We start from the raw sequence: 23,175 nt of genomic DNA, 5'->3' as shown, positions 1-23,175 counted from the left end.
GTTCTGCTCTCAGATCTAGGGGAAGTGAGTTCCAGAATGAAGTACCAATGTTTGAGAAGCATCTGTCCCCGTTCCTCACTGTGCGGACTCTGGGCGTCTTTAGTAGTAATTGGTTAGAGGAGCGAAGATTTCTCGTTGGGCTATGTCGGTGCAGTTTGTCTCTGATATATGCTGGTCCTTGTCCGTTTAAAGATTTGTGGACTAGGCAGCAGACCTTGAACTTTATGCGTCTGTTAACTGGTAACCAGTGTAGTTGATTCAGGCAGGGGGCAGATGGGGTTCTTGGTGGAAGGTCCAATGCAAGTCTGGCCGCGCTGTTCTGAATGGTCTGTAGTTTAGCTATATTAGAAGCATTTATGTCTGCAAACAATGCATTGCCATAATCCAACCGGCTAGTTATTAAGCCTTGGATCAGTGGTCTTCTGCTGGTTAAAGGAAGCCATTTGAATATTTTTCTAAGGCTTCTCATAAGGCCTATACAGGTGTGTACCACTTTATTAATGTGTGGTTGCATTGTGAGTTGGTCATCCATTATGATTCCTAGGTTTCGGACTGTACCTTTAGGGGAGGGGCATTGACCAAGTTCAGAGGGCCACCAGTCTTGTTCCCATAATTGGTGTGCCTTTCCGAACAGCATTATTTCGGACTTTTCTGCATTGAGCATCAGATAATTCTCAGTCATCCATTTTTTGATGGCCACCATGCAGGATCGAAATCTGATTTTGGTGTCTCCTGAGTCGGGGCCAGGATCTGTGTATCGTCAGCGTATGAGACTGTTTGGAAGCCATGATCCCTGATTATTTTGGCTAGGGGGACATATAAATGTTGAATAACGTTGGGCTCAGAATTGAGCCCTGGGGGACGCCGATGTTGTTATCAGTAGTATCAGACAGGAAGGGACCGGTTTTAACTCTAGATTTCCTGTCTGCCAGGTAGCTTTGTAGCCAGCCCAGCGCCTTTCCCCCGACACCAACCCCCACCAGTCGCTCTATTAGTACTGTGTGGGAGATGGTGTCGAACGCTGCAGAGAGGTCCAACAGAATCAGGATTGCTGATTTCTTTGAATCAATGGCAAGGCGGATGTTATCTACTATTTCTAGTAGAGCTGTTTCCGTACTATGGTGGGCTCTGAAGCCTGATTGGGTGGCGTCCAGTATCTTGTTGTCTTCTAGGTGTTTCATTAGTTGGGAGTTTATAGTTGCCTCCATCATTTTGCCAAACAGGGGAAGGAGGGCTATTGGGCGATAATTTGAAGGAGCTGTGTGGTCAGCATTGGTTTTTTTGATAATGGGCCTGATCGTTGCTTCCTTCCTGCTGCTTGGGAATGTACTTTGTGCGAGAGAGGAGTTAAAGATAGTGGTGAGTTCCGTCACTATAGCTGGTCCTATTTTGGCTAGAATTTGTGATGATGCTGCGTCATTTGGGGATCCTGATTTGATCTTTCCTAAATTCTTTGTTACCATGTCTATAGTAAAAGGGTTGAATTCTAGTAGTTGCATGGTGGGTGTCGGGTTCTCCATGTGTGAGGGGTACAGGGGGTGTGGAGCATCTGTATTGGGGGTGGAATTAGGGAAGGTCATATATATATTATTTATTTTGTCCTTAAAATATATGGATAGCTGGTTTGCCCATTCCTGGGATTCCAGTGCGTTTGCTTGGCAAGGTAAGGGGTTCGTAAAGTCTTTCACTATTTTATATAGTGTTTTTTGGCAGCACCCTGCTTGATTTATTTTGTCAGCAAGATAGTTTTTTTTTGCTGTTGATATGTTCGCCATATATTCATGGTGTGAGGTTTTGTATTTGGCTTTGTCTTCAGAGTTTTTGGTTTTTCTCCAACGCCTTTCTAAAGCCCTAGTAGCTACTTTTAATCTCTTCAATTCCGGGGTGAACCAGGGACTGCTTTTTATGGGGCATTTGGTTGGACGCTTGGGAGCTATTATATCGAGGGCTTTTACAATGGCTTTGTCTAGTTCCACTGCCATCTGATTTACCGATTGGATGGCAGGGGGGGGAATGAAATGCCTCTGAAAAGGGTCTATCTGTATTTTTGCCCATGATCTGGTTAAGTTCAATTGTTTAGGGGGTCTGGGGTCTGTGAATTTAACTTGATAGAGAAGTTTATAAGTGAATGATCGGTCCATAGTACTGGGGTGAGGTTATTGATGGATAATTGTTGCGAGTTAGAGCAGATGATATCGAGGCAGTGTCCTGCAATGTGCGTTGGGCCTGTCTCTAGTATTTTTAGGTCTAATGCATGTATACTGTTGCTCAACTCAACGGTATGGTGATCGGTTTGACATTCTATGTGGTAATTTATGTCCCCTAATAGCAAGAAATTTTTGCATGCAAGGACGTGGGGTGTAAGAATGTCTAGCATTTGGGAGACGAAATTAGCTTTAGTGGTGGGAGGTCTATAGACCAAGGCACCCTTCCAGTATTCATTGTTATTGAGTATCAAGGAAAAAAGTAAAAATTCTCCCCAGGGCGCCAGGTGAGTCTCTATGATAGTGATTTTTATGTGCTCTTTAAATATGATGGCAGTTCCACCACCTCTTTTGGATTTTCTGTCCAGTCTGATGATCTTATAACCCTCAGGTAAGGCTGTGGCTATATCTGGGGTGGAATGGTCTTGAATCCATGTCTCTGTCATAAAGAACAGATCAGGAGCTTCTTGATCGAGCACTGCCCAGATTTGTATGGCGTGCTTTGGGAGGGAGCGTACGTTGCCATAAATGCAAGTTAGGACAGGGGGTGTGGTTGTTTGGGGAGGTTTCGGGGGGCTGGTATTTAAAGCTAATAGCTGGTCCCTCGAATAGGTTATCATTTTATGGTATTGGCTATAGCACCTGGGAGACGGACGAAAGTGGCGTCGTGCGTCGGTTCTCAGGCGGTGACAGGCGAGGACAGGCCTAGACTTTGACGCGACTTAGACGCGCCGCACGCGCGCCGCTGCGCGTGTCCGCTCTGCGCACTCACTTTTGAAGTGTGGTGGGCGGGACCTCGCGCCGATCAAGCTAGACCGCTAACCGGTGGTAGCCGGGAGTGTACAGGCGAGCAAAAACACAATTTAGCTTCTCACAATGTTATGCTACCAATGTATTGTACAAATAACCAATTTTACAAGCGGTTTCCGTTGCGACGCTGTCGTCGATCAAAAGTGCTCTCAGCGATTAAAAACAACAAATTGTGCAGGTAAAATATTTCGGTGCAGTTTTAAAATATTTCACTGAGGCTTAGCAGCGCCTCCTTCCTTTCCTGATTCAGTTTTTCGTAATGTCTCGGCGGGTCCGCTCCGCGCACTCACTTTTCAAGTGTGGTGGGCGGGACCTCGCGCCGATCAAGCTAGACCGCTAACCGGTGGTAGCCGGGAGTGTACAGGCGAGCAGAAACACAATTTAGCTTCTCACAATGTTATGCCCCCAATGTATTGTACAAATAACCAATTTTACAAGCGGTTTCCATTGCGACGCTGTCGTCGATCAAAAGTGCTCTCAGCGATTAAAAACAACAAATTGTGCAGGTAAAATATTTCGGTGCAGTTTTAAAATATTTCACTGAGGCTTAGCAGCGCCTCCTTCCTTTCCTGATTCAGTTTTTCGTAATGTCTCGGCGGGTCCGCTCTGCGCACTCACTTTTCAAGTGTGGTGGGCGGGACCTCGCGCCGATCAAGCTAGACCGCTAACCGGTGGTAGCCGGGAGTGTACAGGTGAGCAAAAACACAATTTAGCTTCTCACAATGTTATGCCCCCAATGTGTTGTACAAATAACCAATTTTACAAGCGGTTTCCGTTGCGACGCTGTCGTCGATCAAAAGTGCTCTCAGCGATTAAAAACAACAAATTGTGCAGGTAAAATATATCACTTTCATAGAGAGGTTTGCTCAACAAACAAATCACAACAGGAGAAAGTTCAGGAGAACACTACAAAGAGATCATTTATCACATTTTAAGTCAGAATTATTTATGTATTCTTTGATTAAGTTATGACGTTTTTTAGGTCTCGTGTGGCGTTGGGTGCGCACATGCGCACTCGAGCTTGCGAGATTTAATGACTTTGAGTAGGGAGGTTAACCTCGGCCATCTTCTCCATTGGCTGGCCTCCTAAATGGTGGCCAACCATTGGAGAAGAGGTCCCAGTGACGTTCATCTTTGGATCTAAGCCCCGTCCTTTTCGGATTGGGGGGTGTGTTTTAAACATTCTTTCTAGGCTGTAACCAACAGTCCAAAACCCGCCCCCCAGTCTGAAAAGGACGGGGCTTTGATACAAAGAAGAACCATTTGTCTGTAAGCCCCGCCCTTTTCAGACTGGGGGGCGTGTTTTTGACGTTGTTTACATCCTAGAAAGAAAGTCAAAAACACGCCCCCCAATCTGAAAAGGACGAGGCTTAGAGACAAATGGCGAGCGTGTGTTACTTCTGAATTCCCCGATATTACTGCAAACATTGCCTAGCGCTGCTGACTTTGGAACTGAGGACTCAATATAATCTCGGCATCAGCTCAACATCCAGAGATTCTGGACAAATCAGTTAATCTTCCAGTGCCTAAAATAATGATGAATGTGTCCGTGTGTAATGTAGCTGGCCTCGTGTAAAGCGCTATAACAACTTTGGGTCGAGTTTGCGCTATATAAAATTACAAAAAAAAACTCAAACCCAGGCATTTTTCCAAATGTTGTAAAACAGTTATACAGTGTGTCTTGCAAGCTCAAAACCTCCCCACTATGCAAACATGGGTCACTTTTTATAGCCATCATCTGATCTTTTTTTTTTTAACCCATGTTAATTTTCAGTCCCAGTCCGACCCGGTCCTTAATTCTTATCCTAAAGCCCTGCCCCCTCCTCTACCTTGAGACCTCCTCCTCCCACTCCTCCAATTCCCTGGTGCCCCCTGCCCTCCCCCACCCCTAAGCCTCCCTGCCTGTCCCCTGTGCAGCCGGCCGCTCTCCTTGCCCATGTGCATCCTTTTCACTCCTGCCCCACCCCTCCCATGCTGCCCCCCATCCATGCACCTCATCTGTGCCCACAGAGTCGCACAGGAACGGGACCCTGGACGGGACGAGCCGAAAGAACAAGATCAGGAAGAGCAGTCCGACGAGGCAGCCCAGCTTCACCTGCAGCAGGTAGTCCATGGCGGCGGGCAGCTCTTGGGGGGCTCTAGCACAATGCCCGCTGCTGCTGCCGCCAGAGGGAAGCTCTGGCCGCTTGAAGCTAGTTTGCTTCGGAATCTCCCAGCTGTGTTCTGGGCAGCCCTCGCCGCCCGCCTCCTGCGGCGACCGTCCAGTCCAGAACGCAGGCCCGCCTACGCCCGCCTCCTCACCGGCTCTGCCTGCAGCCTAAAGCTTTACAAGTCGTGCGCTTCCCCGCGTCTGAGCTGCCCTGTGTGTGCACACACACGGCGGGGTGTCCCCCAGGGGCTCCCGCAGTGAAACTCAATTTCACGCCGACTTTCTGAGACCTTTTTTCTCGTCACGTGTCCTGTAAACTTTAATCATGCTCCTCTTCACGCCCCTGCCTGTCCGTACTTCCAGCATTGTAGCGTCGAGTGTTAGTCGCGTTCTGGAACCTTTTTCTTGCTTAAGTGAGTTAGGGTCTTGGAGGTAAACATGAGGTTTATTAAGACACTTCTGGTGTGTCTTTATTTATTCGTTGCTTTATTTAGCGCAGTCTTCACCCAGCAGGCTTTCAGACACACCTATTTCAGTTTAAAATTGTATTAACTCCTCGTTTAAACTACCCGGGTGAGTTAAAAACACATATTTAAATTAAAGTCACTTGGTAGTACCATTATCACTTAATATAAGGAAGGTGTCCCCCATCGCTCAGGATTAAGACATGTGTAGACTATGTTTTTGAAAATATTTCTTTATAGATCATTGGGATCAAGTAGCTTGTCTAATAAAGAACAGGTTAGGTCCACGTTTAACCTCTTTTAAACTAACGTTTCTGTCTTGCAGAAAACCCTTGAAAGAGAAGTCAGAGACAGGTGAGCGCTTTAGGCCTCACAAATTTGGATAGTGTGGCTGCACAGAAAAGCAGGGATACATATAACAAGCACTGACAAAGGCAGTAGGTCTCCCATTTACGAGAGATTAAGCTATTGGCATTGTAAATGCCATTTATTTATCTGTTTTCAAAACCAACACATAAATAAAAATGTTGTCATTTACAATGCCAATAGCTCTAACTTTTGCAAAGGCGAGACCGTTGCATTGTAAATGCCTGTTTAAAACTCCTTCTGGGTTAGATTGTCAAATCTCTGCTGAAAATCATGATACCAAGTTACCAACGAGCAGCAGTTTGTTGAAGGAATAGTGTTTACCGTTGGTTTACAGGCTAAACGTCTCTGTTAAATACTGATTAGGGTGAAAATGCTACTATGATCTCCAACACTACAATGCAGACACACTGTGGATGGAAGTCATTTAGAAACTGAAATCTATATCGATGAATGCTTCCTTAATGCTCACGCACACAGACTCTCCCATACACAAGCACACTCACACCTAAAGACACACAAACGACACAAACAAACATGGACTGAGTCACACACAAAGGGCCCTATTTTGATGTCTGCAAAAACAACAATTGATGGACAGAATGCAGAACAATGTCATATATTCACCCCAGTACAGAGATCTGGGCATAAATCCATCTCTTTTTTGCTAATCATGCCATTCCTGTTTGAACCCAGCCATAAGCAAATCAGTCTTGACCCTGTGCCCAATGGGAACAGTCCAGACTGAACAGCCAAGCCAGGTCCTCCCTGGACCGTAAACAAACATCTTGGGACCGGTTTCATCGTCGGCATCATCCTTCATCATTTTCAACAAAGGAGGGAATGGGACACAAATTGTGAGGTCCTGCACACTAGCTCTTGAAAAGACAGTGTTTTAAAAGGGTTTGCAGTTCCTGGCTGGGGGACAGGGAGGTCTTTCTTTGTGATGCCCTCACACACCCCGGAAGAAGTCATGCTTCATCATAGGGCTTTTGCTTCTCGTCAGGCCGGCGCTGCAATGCCTGATGGGTTCCCATAAACCGGGCTCTTTATCGGAGATCTTTTTAAAGAAGCCGTTGGGTGCATGCAGGTGTGAAGGCTGGATAGTGCACAGGAAAGTGGAGTAAAATAGGTCTGGAGCAGTCCTACTGGGGTCAAGTTTAATAGTTCAGGTTGTTCAAGCCTGATTAAAAGTGGTGAGGGTGCCCTTATGTGAATGTAATGTTCCTAAAGGTGTAGTTGGTCAACAAGTTTTGTGCCTCGATTGCCCCTAATTGGTCAGTTGACACTTCTTCAGGACCGGAATAACTAAGTGTGAATGGTGCCCTACCGTCTGGTATTGTGATTATTTGAGCTAATTACCAGATGCGGTAGGGAGTACCCTAGTTGACTTGTCCTGGGAAGTACTGTAGACCCCTAGATACGAAGCCTAAGGCTGACTGGGGAGGCGAAGTACGTCGTTGCTCTGAGAGAAGTGTAGGCAGCCGACTGGCTTTTGTCCTACCCTTAGCTCCGGACATCCTTCATTAGCCAGGCTAGCTTGAATCCAGTGGTGTAGAGAGCTTGGGAATCACGTCTGGGCATACCCTTCCCACTAAGGGTGACATATGCAAAAGAAACAATTGATTATTGGTCCCAGGATGCTTGTCCAGGGAGAACCTTGCTTGGCAGCTCGGGCTGGACTGCTCAAACAAGGAACAGGGTCAAGACTGATTTGCATTTGGCTGGGTCCAAACTGGGGTGGTGTGGTGAGTAAAAAAATAAAGGATGTAACCCAGATCCTTGTGAGTGGGGGTGAATTTTTTGCTTTGTCTGGCATAAGGTCCATCAATTGTTTCTTTGCATATGTTCCCCTTATTGGAAAGGGTATGCCCAGACGTTGGTCCTGTGCTCACTACACCACCGGATTTAAGCTAGCCTGGCTGGAGAAGACTGATGCCCTGAAACCGGTTCCAGGAAGGACCTGGCTTGGCAGTTTGGGCTGGAAAGTTCTCACAAGGAACAGGGTCAAGACTGATTTGCATATGGCTGGGCCCAAACTGGGGTGGTGTGGTGATCAAAAGAATGATGGATTTAACTCAAATCCTTGTGACTTGGGGTGAATGTTTGCATTGGCCAGCATTCCGTCCATCAATTGTTTCTTTTGTATATCGCTCTCCACCATGCCGCAAATACCTCCTACCACTGAGGGAGCTCCAAATCGCTGTAATAATCTGGCAGAATACTTCCACCAAAAAATTCAATTGATATGTCTGCCTTTCCCTTCCTCTCAGACTGAGCCTACGGTCATCAGTACGAGAAGCCTGAACCCTAAACCTCAGTGCTCTCTAGGAGAATTTCCTCTGTTAGACGCTGACTCCTTAGACTCGTATATTTCCAGGGTAACTTCGGGCTCCCCCTCTGATCCTGCCCCCTCCCCCCTCAGCATCTCTCTCTAGTCATCAGTGCCATTCTTCCGGCAATTTTGGATATTCTGAAATTTTCTATCACTTCTGGCTAGGTACCTCCGGCCTGGAAGTGTGCTCAGGTCAGAGCCCTTTTGAAAAACCCCAATCTAGAACATTTCAATATAGCCAATTATCGACCAATCTATCTCCTTCCATGGCTGAGCAAGTTGATTGAGAAACACATAAACACTACGCGTGTGCAGTACTTGGAATCCAACAACCTGCTTCATGACTCTCTGATTCCGTCCTCAGCTCGTGACGGAGACAGCCCTCTTAGCAGTAACAGAGGAGGCAAGGAGATTACTGGACCAGGGCGGCTCAGCAGCAATTATTCTTTTAGATCTCAGTGCCGCTTTTGTCACTGTTGATCATAACACCCTGCTTGAGCGACTAAGAAATTTAGGAGTGACAGGTATGGCACATACCTGGTTCCAGTCCTTTCTTAGTGACCGCTTTTTTCAAGTCTTCAAGGGAATTGCCACATCAAACCGGTGGCCTCTTAGCTGTGGGGTTCCCCAAGGTTCATCTTTGAGCCCCACACTTTTTAACACCTATATGGCTCCCCTGGCAGAGATAGTCCATCCATTCGGTATAAAGATCATTACCTACGCAGCTGACACTCAACTGATTGTGGCATTAAACCACCTGAGAGGTCATCTTGCACCCTAGGTCTTTGCCTGGAGGCAGTAGCAGAATTGATGGAACTTTCACATCATAAGCTAAATGGGGACAAGACTGAATCAATGTTTTTAGGCAACTTTCCTTCACCTACTTTGGCTCCTATATGGCTGACCTGTCTCTGCCCTGCCCCAGCTCCAAATCAGCAGATCAAGAGCTTGGGCATGTGGCTTGATAACTCCCTTTGTGTTAATCATCAGCCCACTAAGCTTTCTGCTACTTGTTTTGGCCTGATCAGAATGCTACGAAAGATCCTTCCCCTGCTCCCTTTCCAGGCGAGAAGGATTATGGTGCAAGATCTCATACTCTCCCACCTGGATTTTGGGAATGCACTGTATCTGGGAGCCCCCCAATCCACAATTCAGAAATTGCAAGTGATCCAGAATTGTGCGGCTCGCCAACTTCTTCAGATCCCTCGGAAACAATCAGAGAAACCGGCATTAAGGAACCTCCACTGGCTCCCAGTTCGGGTGAGGATACAGTTCAAGGCCTTGTGCCTGGCTCCCAGAGCCATTTGGAAATCTGGCCCAGCTATTATCCATTCTCTGGTGACCCCCTATCAACCCTCTAGGAATTTCCGATCTAGTTCTGCTTTCCTAGCCACTCCAAGGAAAATTCAAAGAACTAGATGGGGAGGACGCTCCTTTTCCCTGAATGCTTCGAACCTTTGGAATTCTCTCCCCCCTACCCTCTGTAGGGAATCAAACTTGCTTGCCTTTTGCAAGCTTCTTAAAACCCATCTCTTCAAGTTTACGCTTTAACGTGGTGTGGTCCTCTGCCGCCTGGTCCAGAACCACTAGGAGGCCTCAGGGTAGCTACGCGTTAAAGAAACTTAAATTCATTCATTTAAATTCATTAATTTATTCATTCATGTCGCCCTAAGTGGGTAGGATATGCCCAGACGTGGGTCCCGTGCTCACTACAGCACTGGATTCAAGGTAGCCTGTCTGATGGAGGGTGATGCCCTGAAACCGGTACCAGGATGCTGTTCCCGGTCCAGGGAGGATCTGGCTTGGCAGTTAAGGCTGGGCGGTTCCCAAAAAGAACAGGATCAAGACTGATTTGCATATGGCCGGGTTCAAACTGGGGTGGTGTGGTGAGTAAAATAATGATGGATTTAACCCAGATCCTTGTGACTGGGGGGTGAATGTTTGCATTGTCCACCATTCCGTCCATCAATTGTTTCTTTTGCATATGTTGCCCTAAGTGGGCAGGGTATGCCCAGACGTGGGTCCCGTGCTCACTACACCACTGGATTCAAGCTAACCTGCCTGATGAAGGGTGATGCCCTGAAACCGGTACCAGGATGCTGTTTCCGGTCCAGGGAGGACCTGGCTTGGCAGTTCAGGCTGGACTGTTTGCCCAAGGAACAGGATCATGACTGATTTGCATATGGCTGGGTCCACACTGGGGTGGTGTGGTGAGCAAAAAAATGATGGATTTAACCCAGATCCTTGTGACTGGGGGTGAATGTTTGCATTGTCCAGCATTCCGTCCATCAACTGTTTTCTTTGCATATGTCGCCCTAAGTGGGAAGGGTATGCCCAGATGTGGGTCCCTTGCTCACTACTCCACTGGATTTAAGCTACCCTGGCTGATGCAGGGCGATGTCATCAAACAGGTCCCAGGATTCTTGTTTCCGGTCAAGGGAGGACCTGGCTTGGCAGTTAAGGCTGGACTGTTTCCACAAGGAACAGGGTCAAGACTGATTTTCAATTGGCTGGGTCCAAACTGGGGTGGTGGGGTGAGCAAAAGAATGATGGATTTAACCTAGATCCTTTTGACTGGGGGTGAATGTTTGTATTGTCCAGCATTCCGTCCATCAATTGTTTCCTTTGCATATGTCGCCCTAAGTCGGAAGGGTATGCCCAGACGTGGGTCCCGTGCTCACTACAGCACTGGATTCAAGCTTGCCTGGCTGATGAAGGGTGATGCCCCGAAACTGGTCAAAGGATGCTTGTTTCCGGTCCAGGGAGGACCTGGCTTGGCAGTTCATGCTGGACTGGTCCCAGAAGGAACAGGGTCAAGACTGATTTGCATCTGGCTGGGTCCAAACTGGGGTGGTGTGGTGAGCAAAAGAATGATGGATTTAGCCCAGATCCTTGTTACTGGGGGTGAATGTTTGCATTGTCCAGCATTCCGTTCATCAATTGTTTCTTTTGCCCCTATTTTGATGATGGCGGCAAGCCTCCGCCCTTTTCCAACTGACATCTAAGGTTTACAGTCCAACCACCCTACTACAATGAAGTTGGTTAGAGTGTAAACTGGTCAGCCTGACTGACTGGCTTCTAATGGGCTCAAGCAGCCCGTCAGTTAGTCAGAACCACAGCGTAAACCTTTATGGATGGCGTTCCTGCCGTTGGGATTACGATGTCAGTTTCAGACAGCCTTTCCATGTTGGCCTTTCCAACATGGATAGGCTCTCGGAAATTGCATTTTGGGGCCCCCTGCAGGAGCCCCTTGCCTCCGCAGCCTATGATTGTGGTACTTGGGGGCACTGTGTGGCAGGCAATATGAGGTGCTTGGCACAAGGTGCAGGGATGTACACAAACGTATTTCTCTAAGTGAGCTTATGCTGCGGCCGGTTTCCAACCACTGCACAAGTTCCCATAGAGAAATGTACAGTTGCATCATGATAATGCGGTCGGAACCGCCGACCGGAGTTCAGTTTGTTCCAATTCTGCGACGATGTCGGTCAGAGTCAACTAACACCGACATCGTAATGAGCCCCAAAGTTGTAAATGCCTGATAGGTAGACTTACATCTGTATTTTGCATTGCTGACCTCTACGACTTTTGCATAGTGACAAAGCCCTACAGTATTCTCCATGCAAAGACCATTTCAAATGCTTTTTTTATTTAACTGGACACTTCACAGTTTACGTTTTGAAACAGAAATTAAAGAGACTCTCCACCACAACATCTCCCTTCCCTCATCCCCCCTCCACCCTTTAAAATTGAGTTTTGGTTGCACTTTCCCAAACTTATAACACTAATTGTGAAAATGAGAAGTGTAGTAAATGGGGGATGGTCATTGCAAAACTTACAACTTTGCCATTGCTCTCAATGCATGAATGTTTCATTCACAGGGCATTTTGATTGAAAAATTCATTTCTTTAAGACTGGTAGCTCTTAAGGACACCAAGCACATCTTCACATGTGGATTATCTGCCCTTATATAGACAATATCTACTCAGGACCACGCATTTCAGAGCGAAAGTCCACTGTTTGCTGATATAAATAACACTTAGGTAGGCCAATAAGGGCCTACAGGCATTCAGACACACACTCACACATGCTTCGGTGTGGCACTCAAAGTAAATATCTTAGAATAACAGGTGCAGTACTAAAAGGTTTTGGAAGCCATGTCTGCAGTTTTGTAACTTTTTCAACCCAGCAGGTTCCAGATGGTTATTTAAATAAATATTTTTAAAATCTAACATGAAAGCTACTGCCAACGCATTAAGTTCCTGAGGGGACCATTGGTCTTCTAGAATTACACACTTATTTCAGCCATTGTTTCAACCAGAGCATATGTTTCATTGGAAGTAACATGCATTTTATACCAAACAACATAAGAACTGTGCAAGTACTTATTTCTGATTATTGGTGGTGTTATACCACACTAACCTCAATATTGTAAACCATGACATTATTTATCCATACAGTAAACCCTTGCTTGCGCCAACTCGGTATCTTTAAGTATGGAAAATATTATTCACCATTCAATTCCAGATTTTGTGGTAATACCATGGTTACCAGTTTTGGTGGCACATTTACCAAAATTGTGGTATCATTGTGAGTGGCCTGACAAAAGCTAACAATGACGTTGGTCAACTTTGGACCAGTAACCCAGCACCCTTTTCCATCTACCCATATGAGTCAAGTTCACCCTTATATATCCCCCAAGGATCATGTAGTGAAATAAATTGTAAATTACAATTTTACTATTTTAAAACACCTTTCATGCTGTTGACAATTGCATTCAGTCAGAGGATTTACATTTTTATGAGTTTTGTTTTTCTTTTTCACAGACGTCATCAATATTCTGTCTGGCTTTTTTAATGCTTCTGGCAAATGCATCGCAAGTTGACAAGGCTTTTTCGTACATCGACGCCCATCAAGAAACATTTGTGCAGGTAAGGCTTCTGTCGCTGTTCAATTATGATTCGGAAAAAAAAACTGCCTCCGAAATGTCTATCTCCCTCACCTGAGCAACCACACCAAGGCTTAAAACAGGGGTGTAGTAGTCACCATTCATGAAGGAACCTCGTAGAATATTTTTCCGGTGTCATTGACTAAGGTTGCTCATATAATCAAGAGTGAACCTATGTGCTGAAATTGGAGATCAATATCCAAGAAATATTTCAATCCACCCTCCTCTTTATCAACTTCTTTGGTATTGAAAATGTAGAGTTTCAGATACTGCTTTTCTTATTCCAGTAAGAGCTTTCTCCAAGAAATAATTTGTACATGTACATGGATTCATGGCAGGCAATTAAAGAACAGAGATAACCCTTTAAAACCATGAGATGCAGTGTGATTATTTTCTGCCCAATAAAAAATATTTAATACTAAAACCATCTACAAAGTGTTATTTTTACATTTCTGAACAATTCAATATAAACAATTTAGAATGAGCCACTGTGTTATGAAATCTCCATGTTTCAGAATTCAGCATCTATGCTTACATCCTCATGGAGATCCTTCTTAACACACCTATAAACAAATTCTTTAGTCATTGGCAAGGGCTGCAACACTTTCAAAACAATCAGATTATGGCATCGTATTAAGCCACAATGCCATTGCAGCCCTGTGTTCACTTCAAGGCAGCCTTCTTCAGGACAAATATTGTGATTGATTATAAAAATGACAATACCCAAACATACCACTGGGTGGAGACTATATATTCTAAACCCTTCAAAGGAAATCCACTGAGTATCAAATGGATTCAACTTCGGTAGGGATGGAGCTAAAAGTATCCTTTGTGCTATCTGTTGGTTGTACATCTTCGACCTCACAATTCAGTTTACAGTTGTACTTTTATTTCCTTCCAAACTTTGCAGTCATTACATTGCTCGAAAGTCTCTTGGAACCAGTGTTTTGTGATCATTGCTGCTCATTTGAAAAACGTACGTCTTTGCCTTTGTCAAGCTGTTGCCTGTTATGGTGTTTCATCAATCCCACTGCTTAATACCTCACGAAGAGAAATGCACATCCAATGCCGAAGGAAAACTGATTTGAAAATACATCATACAAGGGTATGGTAGCATTCCAATCCAATTTCTGTAAGCTCTGGTGGGGTTCCAAATGCACTTTGAAAATGTTTTGCTCTGGGCACTGGACCTGCCTCCTCATCTGAAGAAGATTGTGGTTAGGTTGTGATCCCAAAGACTACCCAGCCTCCCTGACCCTAATTTGTTTGTTTTTATTGTGCACTTGCACAATCTCACACCTGCTTCAGAGCACATCAAGAGAGAAGAAAGGGTGGAGAGAGCCACCTCGTTTACCGACTCGGGTTGCATTTCTTTGGAGCACAATGGTGTTGGTATGCTGTAGGTGGCAATGAATACTTGAGTGTTCAACCTTCCGCAAAATGTGAGCAGGCCCCTCTGAAGCTGAGATGGAGCATGGTGGACTTTCAGAGGGTGAAGGTACTGTGTGGTTGACCCCTCTTTTGAGCCACTTGCATCCACCTGTTTAAATGGCTAGCCTATTCAGAGATTACGTCCTTGTTGGACTTGGCCCTTCTGGCAGGTTCACCCCTGAACTTTTTGTATTGAACTCTGCGATAAGTATAGTGATTTCTGGTCTTTGCCCACTTTAGCACTGTGGCACAGTGTAAAGTGTGTGCGCTCTGAGAGTGCGTGTGTGAGAGTGGTCTGCCCTCCCATAGGAATGCATGGGGGATATGTGTGTCCATGGTAGTTCCTGATGCGTGGGGAGTGCAGGGTCGAGATTGGTATGTGCAGACTCGTGTGATTAAATGCTGCACAATGATGTGTGCGGCTTTAATGTGTCTAGTGTGGAAGTGACACTTCTAGAAGTTGGCCTGCCTGTGCAGTAAATGTGAATTGACTGTCTGGCTTGTGATTGGATGGAGCTGGCTGGTGTTCCTGGCTCCAGAAGTCAGGATGGGTCTGCCCCGGTGGTGAATGGGGAGATCTGCATGTTGATGGCAGGGATGGGCTTTAATTGGGACCTGAATAGGGCTGGGCTTTCCCTCCACAATGCTGGCTTCGCCCCCTGTGGTGCGACTGATGACCCTAGCTTGTCCTGTGAATAGGGAGAGGTGCTGAGCAAAACAAAGTGCTCCAGAATCAGCTGTGTCTGGTTTTCCCCCACCCTGCACCCTAGAGACAAAGGGATTTGGTGTATAAAAAGAGGCTGTGACCTTATGTTAAATATTCTGGTTTCCTGACTTGAATCTACCAGGGGCGTGCTGCTGCTGGGGCCCAGGGGAAGGCTTGCCACACTGGGCCCTGCCCAGCCCCTGGATTGCTGGAGGACTTCTCCCTGGGACCCTCCTGCCCTCTCACCTATGAGGACTTTGTGGCTGGACCCCTTTTAGGCTGTACCTTTCTTCCAAGCAGCTCTGGCAGCCTGGAAGCGCTTTATTTTTAAAATACTGTCATTGAGGGAGCCTACCCCTCCTTGCTGCAATTAATATTGGCAGCGCAATGTTGCCCTTTTCCCCGAGGGATTCCCCGGTGTGGGGATCCCCCCTTGGCTCATTTTTGGCGCAAGGGCCCACTTAGCCTTTTTGCCATTTATAGGAGCCTTAATGGGTGCCCACGCCATTTCTACTTTTATTTTATGCTTCGAGGGTGCCCACCCCTCGTTATGGCCCCCGAAACAGTGATGGCACCGCCGCTGCGGCAAACAGGAAGTCAGGCGGTCGGGCGCCTGGGGCGGGGCGGGGCGGGACTTCCACTTCCTTCCAGGAAGGCCCGCCTGCCGCCACCGGGAAGAAGGAAGCAAAACCGGCCGAGTCATGGCCTCCCGTGGCCCGGGGTTCCCAGGAGTGAGGGAGAGCCCCGAGGCCACCAGCAACACAGCTCCAGTGTTGCGGGGCTCAAATGCAGAGGAGGGAGCCCCAGAGACAGAGAGCCCCGCGGGCCGCCCTTGAAGAGGAGCAGAGAAGCCCTGCGGAGACGCCACCTCCCTGAGCTGCCGGTGAGTGCAGGAATCTCGGTGGGTCCACAGTCAGTGGTAGAGCGGCCCCGGATGGCAGCGGGCCACTCCCCTGTTGTTCTCCCGCATTGTTGTTCAGAGCCCCATGGCTCCAACGTCCTGGGGGCAGTTTGTATTTAGAGCCCACGAGGGCTCCAGGGGCCATTGTCCTTCCGAGTCCCCAGAGAGGGGACTCCAACGATTCCGGGCATTTCTTCCGAGCCCACAAGGGGCTCCAGGGGGCATTTTGGTATTTCGAGTCCCCAGAGGGGGGACTCCGAGGATTCCGGGCATTTCTGTAGGCAGAGCGGCCCGGCTGGCAGCTGGCTGCCCCCACAGTGGTGACAGTATTTTTTTGGCCAATTAGAGCCCAAGAGGCTCTAGCGTGATCTGAGGGCACAGCTAATTGTTCAGAGCCCACGAGGCTCCAGGGGGCATTTCCTCTCTCTAGCCCACGAGGCTCCCACGTTGTTTTGGGCACCATTGTAATTTAGAAGCCAAGAAGAGATTCCCAGCTGCCCAGCACTTAGTGGGCAGCTGCCACGTGTAGGCCCCTTGCGCATCTCCCTTGGCTGCCTACGCAGCCTGCCCTGACTTTGCTGGATACAGGGCGTTTCAGCCCCTGAGAGGCCAAGTTGGCCTGGGGGACAGGGTATGTGCTGGGCCCTTGCGTGGGGAACATGTTTTTGCCCCATGTAATCTTTGCGCAATTGTGATTACCTGCCTAATGTGATTGTTATATTATATGCAATGCTTTTATACCTATACCCCTAAATGTATTTTTATGCTTAGGAGGTTGTTTTCCCTAATATAGGTTCTGCTAGCGAGTTCATGGTTCCCTGTGTGATATTTGCCTAAGGTGGTTAGAGTTGCGTAGTGTGTACTTACCTTTTACCAGTGATTACTGGTTGTGTGCTACATTTGCTGTTTGGTGCCACAGTTATTATGTGTGCTATGTGCTAAGCGTTATTTCTACAAAGGGCTATTTCTACCAAGTGCTTGTTCTAAAAGTGCTTATTCCTGACAGTGGTCCATGTAGCCCTGTCCCGTGTATATAATCCCCTGTAAATTCTGCCCATGCCAGTGGCACAGTGTAAAGTGTGTGTTTATTATCTAATGTGTTTGGTATAATACATAGGCTATTTTTATATATAACCTTGTGTGGAGTTTCCTTTGTGGTGGGCCTTGGGTGTTGTTGCTGGGTGCACGCGCAAACGCTTTACACATCACCTCTGAGATAAGCCTGACTGCTCGTGCCATAGCTACCAAGAGGGTAAGCAGGGGTTATCTTGGCGGATGACTTCCTTGCCCTGACGTAGAACAGTGGTTTCTGCCTGGCTTTGGCGCAAGCCTTAGCCAACCGGAAATCCCCATTTCTAACATTGGTGATCAGCGGTGGGAAAAGGACTTGTGTTTGCGCAGTACCACAGCTACAACTGGCTGCACTTCAAAACTCTGCATTTTAGATAGTCACATGGAAAGGGATTATTGTTTTTAAGTTTGTTCTAAATGTAATTTCTTTGAAAATGTGTTTCTTGTGCACTGTGAGTTAGGTGTCCCTTGCTCGGGAGGGTAGATTATCCCCTAAGTGCAGTGTGAGTTTTCTGGGTTCACCAGTAAGGGTAGGATCCAGTGGTGGCAGCGAAAGTGTGTCCAGTGCATGTGTTCCCCGTCCCGTTCCCGGAGTAATGGTACCTGTGTCACGTGGTGGTCAGGTTGAGAAATGAGGGGCGGTAGCTACTGTCTCACCGGTCTTGGGGGGGTTGTGTGTGGATGAATGGTGTGTTACACTGGACACGTGAGTGTGAGTTCTCTTGGATAGGGAGCTTGCTGAATACGTGTGGTGTAAGTTCCCTGAGATAGGGTGCTTGCTGAATACTTTGTGAATTGTGTACTCCTGTTTTAGCTCAGACACCTAGGTTCCTTGTGTTAAACTTTTCTCAAGAACGTCTGCCAAAATGTAGCCTGCTTTTGATGCCTGTGGTCTGTTTAGATACAGTATGTTGGAGTTGGTAAGGTTCTGTGAAGAAAGAGACATAGGGGTGGAAGTGATTCCAAAAGGAGTGGCTGAGGTGTCTTCCAGCCCAGCGTGGTGGAAGAGGTTCAGAGTAGCCCAGCTAGGACCCGGTGTTAGGGCTCACATCCTGTCTCAGAGGGGAAGGAGTGGATGGGACTGTGTGTCTCCAGGTGCCCGAAACCCAGTCTCAGGCCCTGGATTGTTTCTTAAGGGAAATATCAGGTCAGGGGTCTAGGCTGTACTAATAGGTCATTTGAGGAGGATCTCCAGGTGTCTAGAGAACGTGGAACATCTGTAAGCAGGGTTCCAGTAGTTCTGGTGTCAAGCAGTACCGCTCCTGTTGGGAGGGTGCAGAAGTGCACATGGAGGGGTGCGAGGGGGATAGGCTCCCCAGTGGAAGAACCAGTGGGTCAGGGGCCAGCCAGAAGAGCTGTGTCGCCGGGGAGTGACCCTGGTGATGCCACTTCTGTCCTGAGTGACAGGCAGACATGTTACATGACACATTAGTTATGTGTCACCCTCAAGGAAGTCCTGGTCGGCCAGGCATCTGACCAAAGGGTAGGTCCCTCAGTGCAGAGCCAGTAGCCAGTGGTTCCGGATCTGGACGTAAGGGCAACTGTAAGTAGTGTTCTGAAGTTACAAGAAGAAACTTCTGCCTGAAGAGAAGGAACAGGGTAAGCTGTATGGAGGAGTACTGACCCTGACCTGGAGGATTGGCCTGCAGTGGTTGCCTTGCTGCTGAAGGAGAAGAGAAAGCCTTAGACTTTATTTTCAACTTGTGAAGTCCTGGTGCACCAGGCATCTGACCAAAGGGTCCGTCCCTAGGTTGGGGAGCCAGGTTCAGGTGTTTGCCTGTCCTGGATGGCAGGGCGACTGTAGCCAGTGTCCTGGACGGTTTGTCTTCTAGGGGTACCACTCCAGTTGGGAGGGTGCAGAACTCTGGAAGGGGGTGCAGAGGGAGTCTGACCCCTGTGCATCCGGTGAATTTGGATCCCAGGTGGTAGACCAGCTACGGGAGCTGTGACCTATCAGTCATGATCACCCTGGTGTCCTGTAGGCACCGCACTGAGCAATGTCCACCTCGAGCCGCTCAGCCTCTGTTGCTGACTCCGTCTCAACGCTGTCCACGAGCCGTAGCCTGCGCCACGACTGGTATGGCACTGGGACGTGCAACGCCTCACTTCACCATCTTGTGCTGGTCCTGGTCAGACCGCGGTCACTGCTGCTGAGGGAGTAAGGTCCCGAACTGGTAGGAGAGTTGTGTTCTGGAGGGTGCTTCTCCTGGGAGAGTGCGCAACCCCAGAAGTAGAGGTAGGGTGGGGCATTCTTGCCCGTAACCTCTGGTCAGCCTGAGGGTGCGGACCATAGGTTGGAGGATCAGTGGTAGTTTGGAACTACACTGAGAAGGAGGGTGGAGAATGGCTATTGTATGCCATGGGTTACTACCCCCCACTCTGTGGATTGGCAAGGACCAGTGGTATCTGGGTGGCCTAGGGCCTGGTCCTGGTCCTGGCAGTGGACAACTAAGGAGTACCGGTGGGGTACCCTGGTTGGGCCTGAATTTTTATTTATTTTTTTCATTTATGTATGTGCTTGTTTTGGAACAACGTGTCGTAGAACCAGAGGGTGTCCCTGCAGTGCGGGCCCGCGTCCGTGTTCTATCGCCCAAAGCAGGGAAGTCCATCACAGTGGTGATTGGTCTGCCCTGCTTTTTGGCTGGAAGGAGGTTGTGTTGGACTTGGCTCTTCTGGCAGGTGCACCCCTGAACCTTTTGCATTGAACTCTGAGATAAGTATAGTGATTTCTGGTCTTTGCCCACCTTAGCACTGTGGCGCAGTGTAAAGTGTGTGCGCTCTCAGAGTGCATGTGTGAGAGTGGCCTGCCCTTCTATAGGAATGCATGGGGGATATGTGTGTCCATGGTAGTTCCTGATGTGTGGGGAGTGCAGGATCGAGTTTGGTATGTGTGGTCTCGTGCGATTAAATGCTGCACGATGATGTGTGCTGCTTTAATGTGTCTAGTGTGGAAGTGCCACTTCTAGAAGTTGGCCTGCCTGTGCAGTAAATGTGAATTGGCTGTCTGGCTTGTGATTGGATGGAGCTGGCTGGTGTGCCTGGCCCCAGAAGTCAGGATGGGCTTGCCCCGGTGGCGAATGGGGAGATCTGCATGTTGATGGCAGCGAGGGGCTGCACCTGGGACCTGAATAGGGCTGGGCTTTCCCTCCACAATGCTGGCTCCGCCCCCTGTGGTGCGACTGATGACCCTAGCCTGTCCTGTGAATAGGGAGAGGGGGTGAGCAAAACAAAGTGCTCCAGAACCAGCTGCCTCTGGTTTTCCCCCACCCTGCACCCTAGAGACAAAAGGGATTTAGTGTATAAAAAGAGGCTGTGACCTCATGTTAAATGTTCTAGTTTCCTGACTTGAATCTACCAGGGGCGTGCTGCTGCTGGGGCCCAGGGGAAGGCGTGCCTCCCTGGGCCCTGCCCAGCCTCTGGATTGCTGGAGGACTTCTTCCTGGGACCCTCCTGCCCTCTCACCTATGAGGACTTTGTGGCTGGACCCCTTTTTGGCTGTACCTTTCTTCCCTGCATCTCTGGCAGCCTGGAAGCGCTTTATTTTTAAAATACTCTGTCATTGAGGTAGCCTACCCCTCCTTGCTGCAATCATTGCTTTTGATGCTGCCCCAGATTTACAAGGAGGTTCAAATCTGAGGCAGTGCAAAAATAATGCTCCATGATTGCTCTTCCTACCTTCCTTCTGTTCTCAGTAGTGTTTCCTGACGGCCAACCTAGAGAAGATTCAGTTCATATTCTGAGGTTTGCCACATTCAACATAGACAACATATCTTGTTGTCCTGCTCTCTGCCTTTATCTTTATTTATTACAACTTCGAGAGCAAAAACATAATTGTAGATAAAACCATTGCTGGAACGGAAGCCATTTCATGAATAAAAAACTGTCAATCAAATCAGGCAATATTACCTGGTTGGTATATTAAGAATATGCGGCCACATGTATCAAGCATTTTTCCATTCGCAAATCAGCCAATTCTCAGAATCAACCCATTTGCGAACACTAAAAATGCTTTTCACAAGTATCCAACGATATTTTGCGATTCGGTAACTTTTTACTGAATAACAAAATGGGTTTGCAATTCGGTATTTGGAGGGACGTGTTTAGAGCATTGTTTCCAAATACCAAATCGCTGCAGTATGTATGAATGTTTTGTGACCATGAATACAGTCCCAAAACATTCGCATTTACCACCAACTTGAAGTCGGTGGTAACCAATTCACAAACTAGACCCACAGACCACTGCCTGCTCTTAAAAAATGAAAAGTGAATGAATAATATTTTTTTTCTAAATGCAACCTGTTTTCCTTTAAGGAAAACGGGCTACATTTTTAAAAAAAAGATTGTTTTATTTAAAAGCAATCACGGACATGGTGGTCTGCTTACCCCAGCAGGCCATCATCCCCGTGATTTTAGCGATTCCTAGGGGGGTCACAAATTGCGAACTACCTCACTAATACTAAGGAGCGAGGTCAATTTGCGATCTTGTGCGAATCGATATATGAAACTCTTGGAGATTCATGCATTTGCGATAGTGAATATCTAATTGCGATCTGCTATTACAAATGATACATGTGGCCCATGGTTCTATTGTTAATATCAGGATTGATGCGTTCCACTCGCATCTATCCAGTATTGTGCCACACCCTCGGGCAGAGGCCGATAACCACGGGCACCCAATCAATAGTACACTCTATTGTTAACATCCTTACGCTTACATCTGTCAGTCCCAAAGGAAGCAACACAAGATTCATCAATAACAGGCGCAGCAGAACAGTGCTTGTTGTGTAGTTGTCATGAGTATGAATTAGCACGTGTTCTTGAATCTGACCAATGCTGCTTTTCTTTTTCAGAGACTGAAGGATTTTGTGCACACTGAAAGTGATTCCAGTAACCCAGACAAGAGAGAACTGGTCATAAAAATGATGGATGTGGCCAAGAAGTTGATCGAGAAAATCGGTGGAAGCGTTGAGATGGCTGACCTTGGAGATCAACTGGTACAGTGTCACCCTTAGGTTCCAAAGGTGGATGGGGAGGTCAATGTTTGCATCTCTTGTTTATATCCAATGGTCCATATAAAGAGATATACTGACACATCACCATGTATGTTGTAGCTATTGAGAGATACCTTTTATTTTGACAAAATAACAAGTGCACATATGTAAACGGAAACCTGCTTCTGAGACCACACACTGTTTGTCTATTGATACATCCAGTGCTAATTTGTGCCACTGGTTGCAGGTGGTGGGCCCCAGCTTTCTGTTTTGCAACCTGAGCTTACATTGCATCATCAGACTTTGACCCAGAGCAAGGCAGAGAAAGGCAGAAAAGGACGAAAAACGGAAGACGAAACAGAGATGTAAGAAGTGTCGAAGGGAGAAAGTAGAGATTAAAAAACTGCAAGGGTGGCATAAAGAGACAAGGGGACATATGTATGAGAGCCTTGCGTCACGTTTGCACCATGCAAAGTGGTACATGTGTGACACAAGGCTCTGAGTCAGATTTACAAAGCCACGCAAAGCCAGATTGCGTGGCTTTAAGTGGTCTCATAAATCTTGAGTAAGGCAATGAAGCGCAAATCTCTGTGTTGCAACTCCCATGGATTTTGATGAATTCCCAGAGTAACGAAGACTTGTAAACCTGGGAATGCATCAAAGTCTTATTCCTCCCCAGGGCTGAGGTAACAAGGAGAAATATCTTTATTTCTCCTTTTTAGGTCGAGCTCTCGACCTATTGTGGCCAAGTTGCTCCTCAAGGGGCGTAGAGCGGTGCACGCGCGGCGATTCAGGAACGTGA

The 23,175-nt window shown here is 47.4% G+C and overlaps 1 protein-coding gene across 1 annotated transcript in view; it reads left to right on the top strand.

Annotated features, from left to right (window-relative positions):
* The window catches only part of LOC147722776 (cytosolic non-specific dipeptidase-like), a 207,628-nt gene that overhangs the window by 48,124 nt on the left and 136,329 nt on the right, over positions 1 to 23,175 (top strand). The window contains exons 2-3 of the mRNA XM_086965239.1: positions 13,152 to 13,256; positions 22,233 to 22,376. Coding sequence (XP_086821365.1) covers positions 13,152 to 13,256; positions 22,233 to 22,376 — 249 coding nt within the window. The remainder of the gene's footprint in view (positions 1 to 13,151; positions 13,257 to 22,232; positions 22,377 to 23,175) is intronic.

The sequence above is a fragment of the Lissotriton vulgaris genome, chromosome 4_1 (assembly GCF_964263255.1).
Source record: "Lissotriton vulgaris chromosome 4_1, aLisVul1.2, whole genome shotgun sequence".
Lineage (NCBI taxonomy): Eukaryota > Metazoa > Chordata > Amphibia > Caudata > Salamandridae > Lissotriton > Lissotriton vulgaris.
This window is presented reverse-complemented; position numbering and strand designations above follow the sequence as displayed.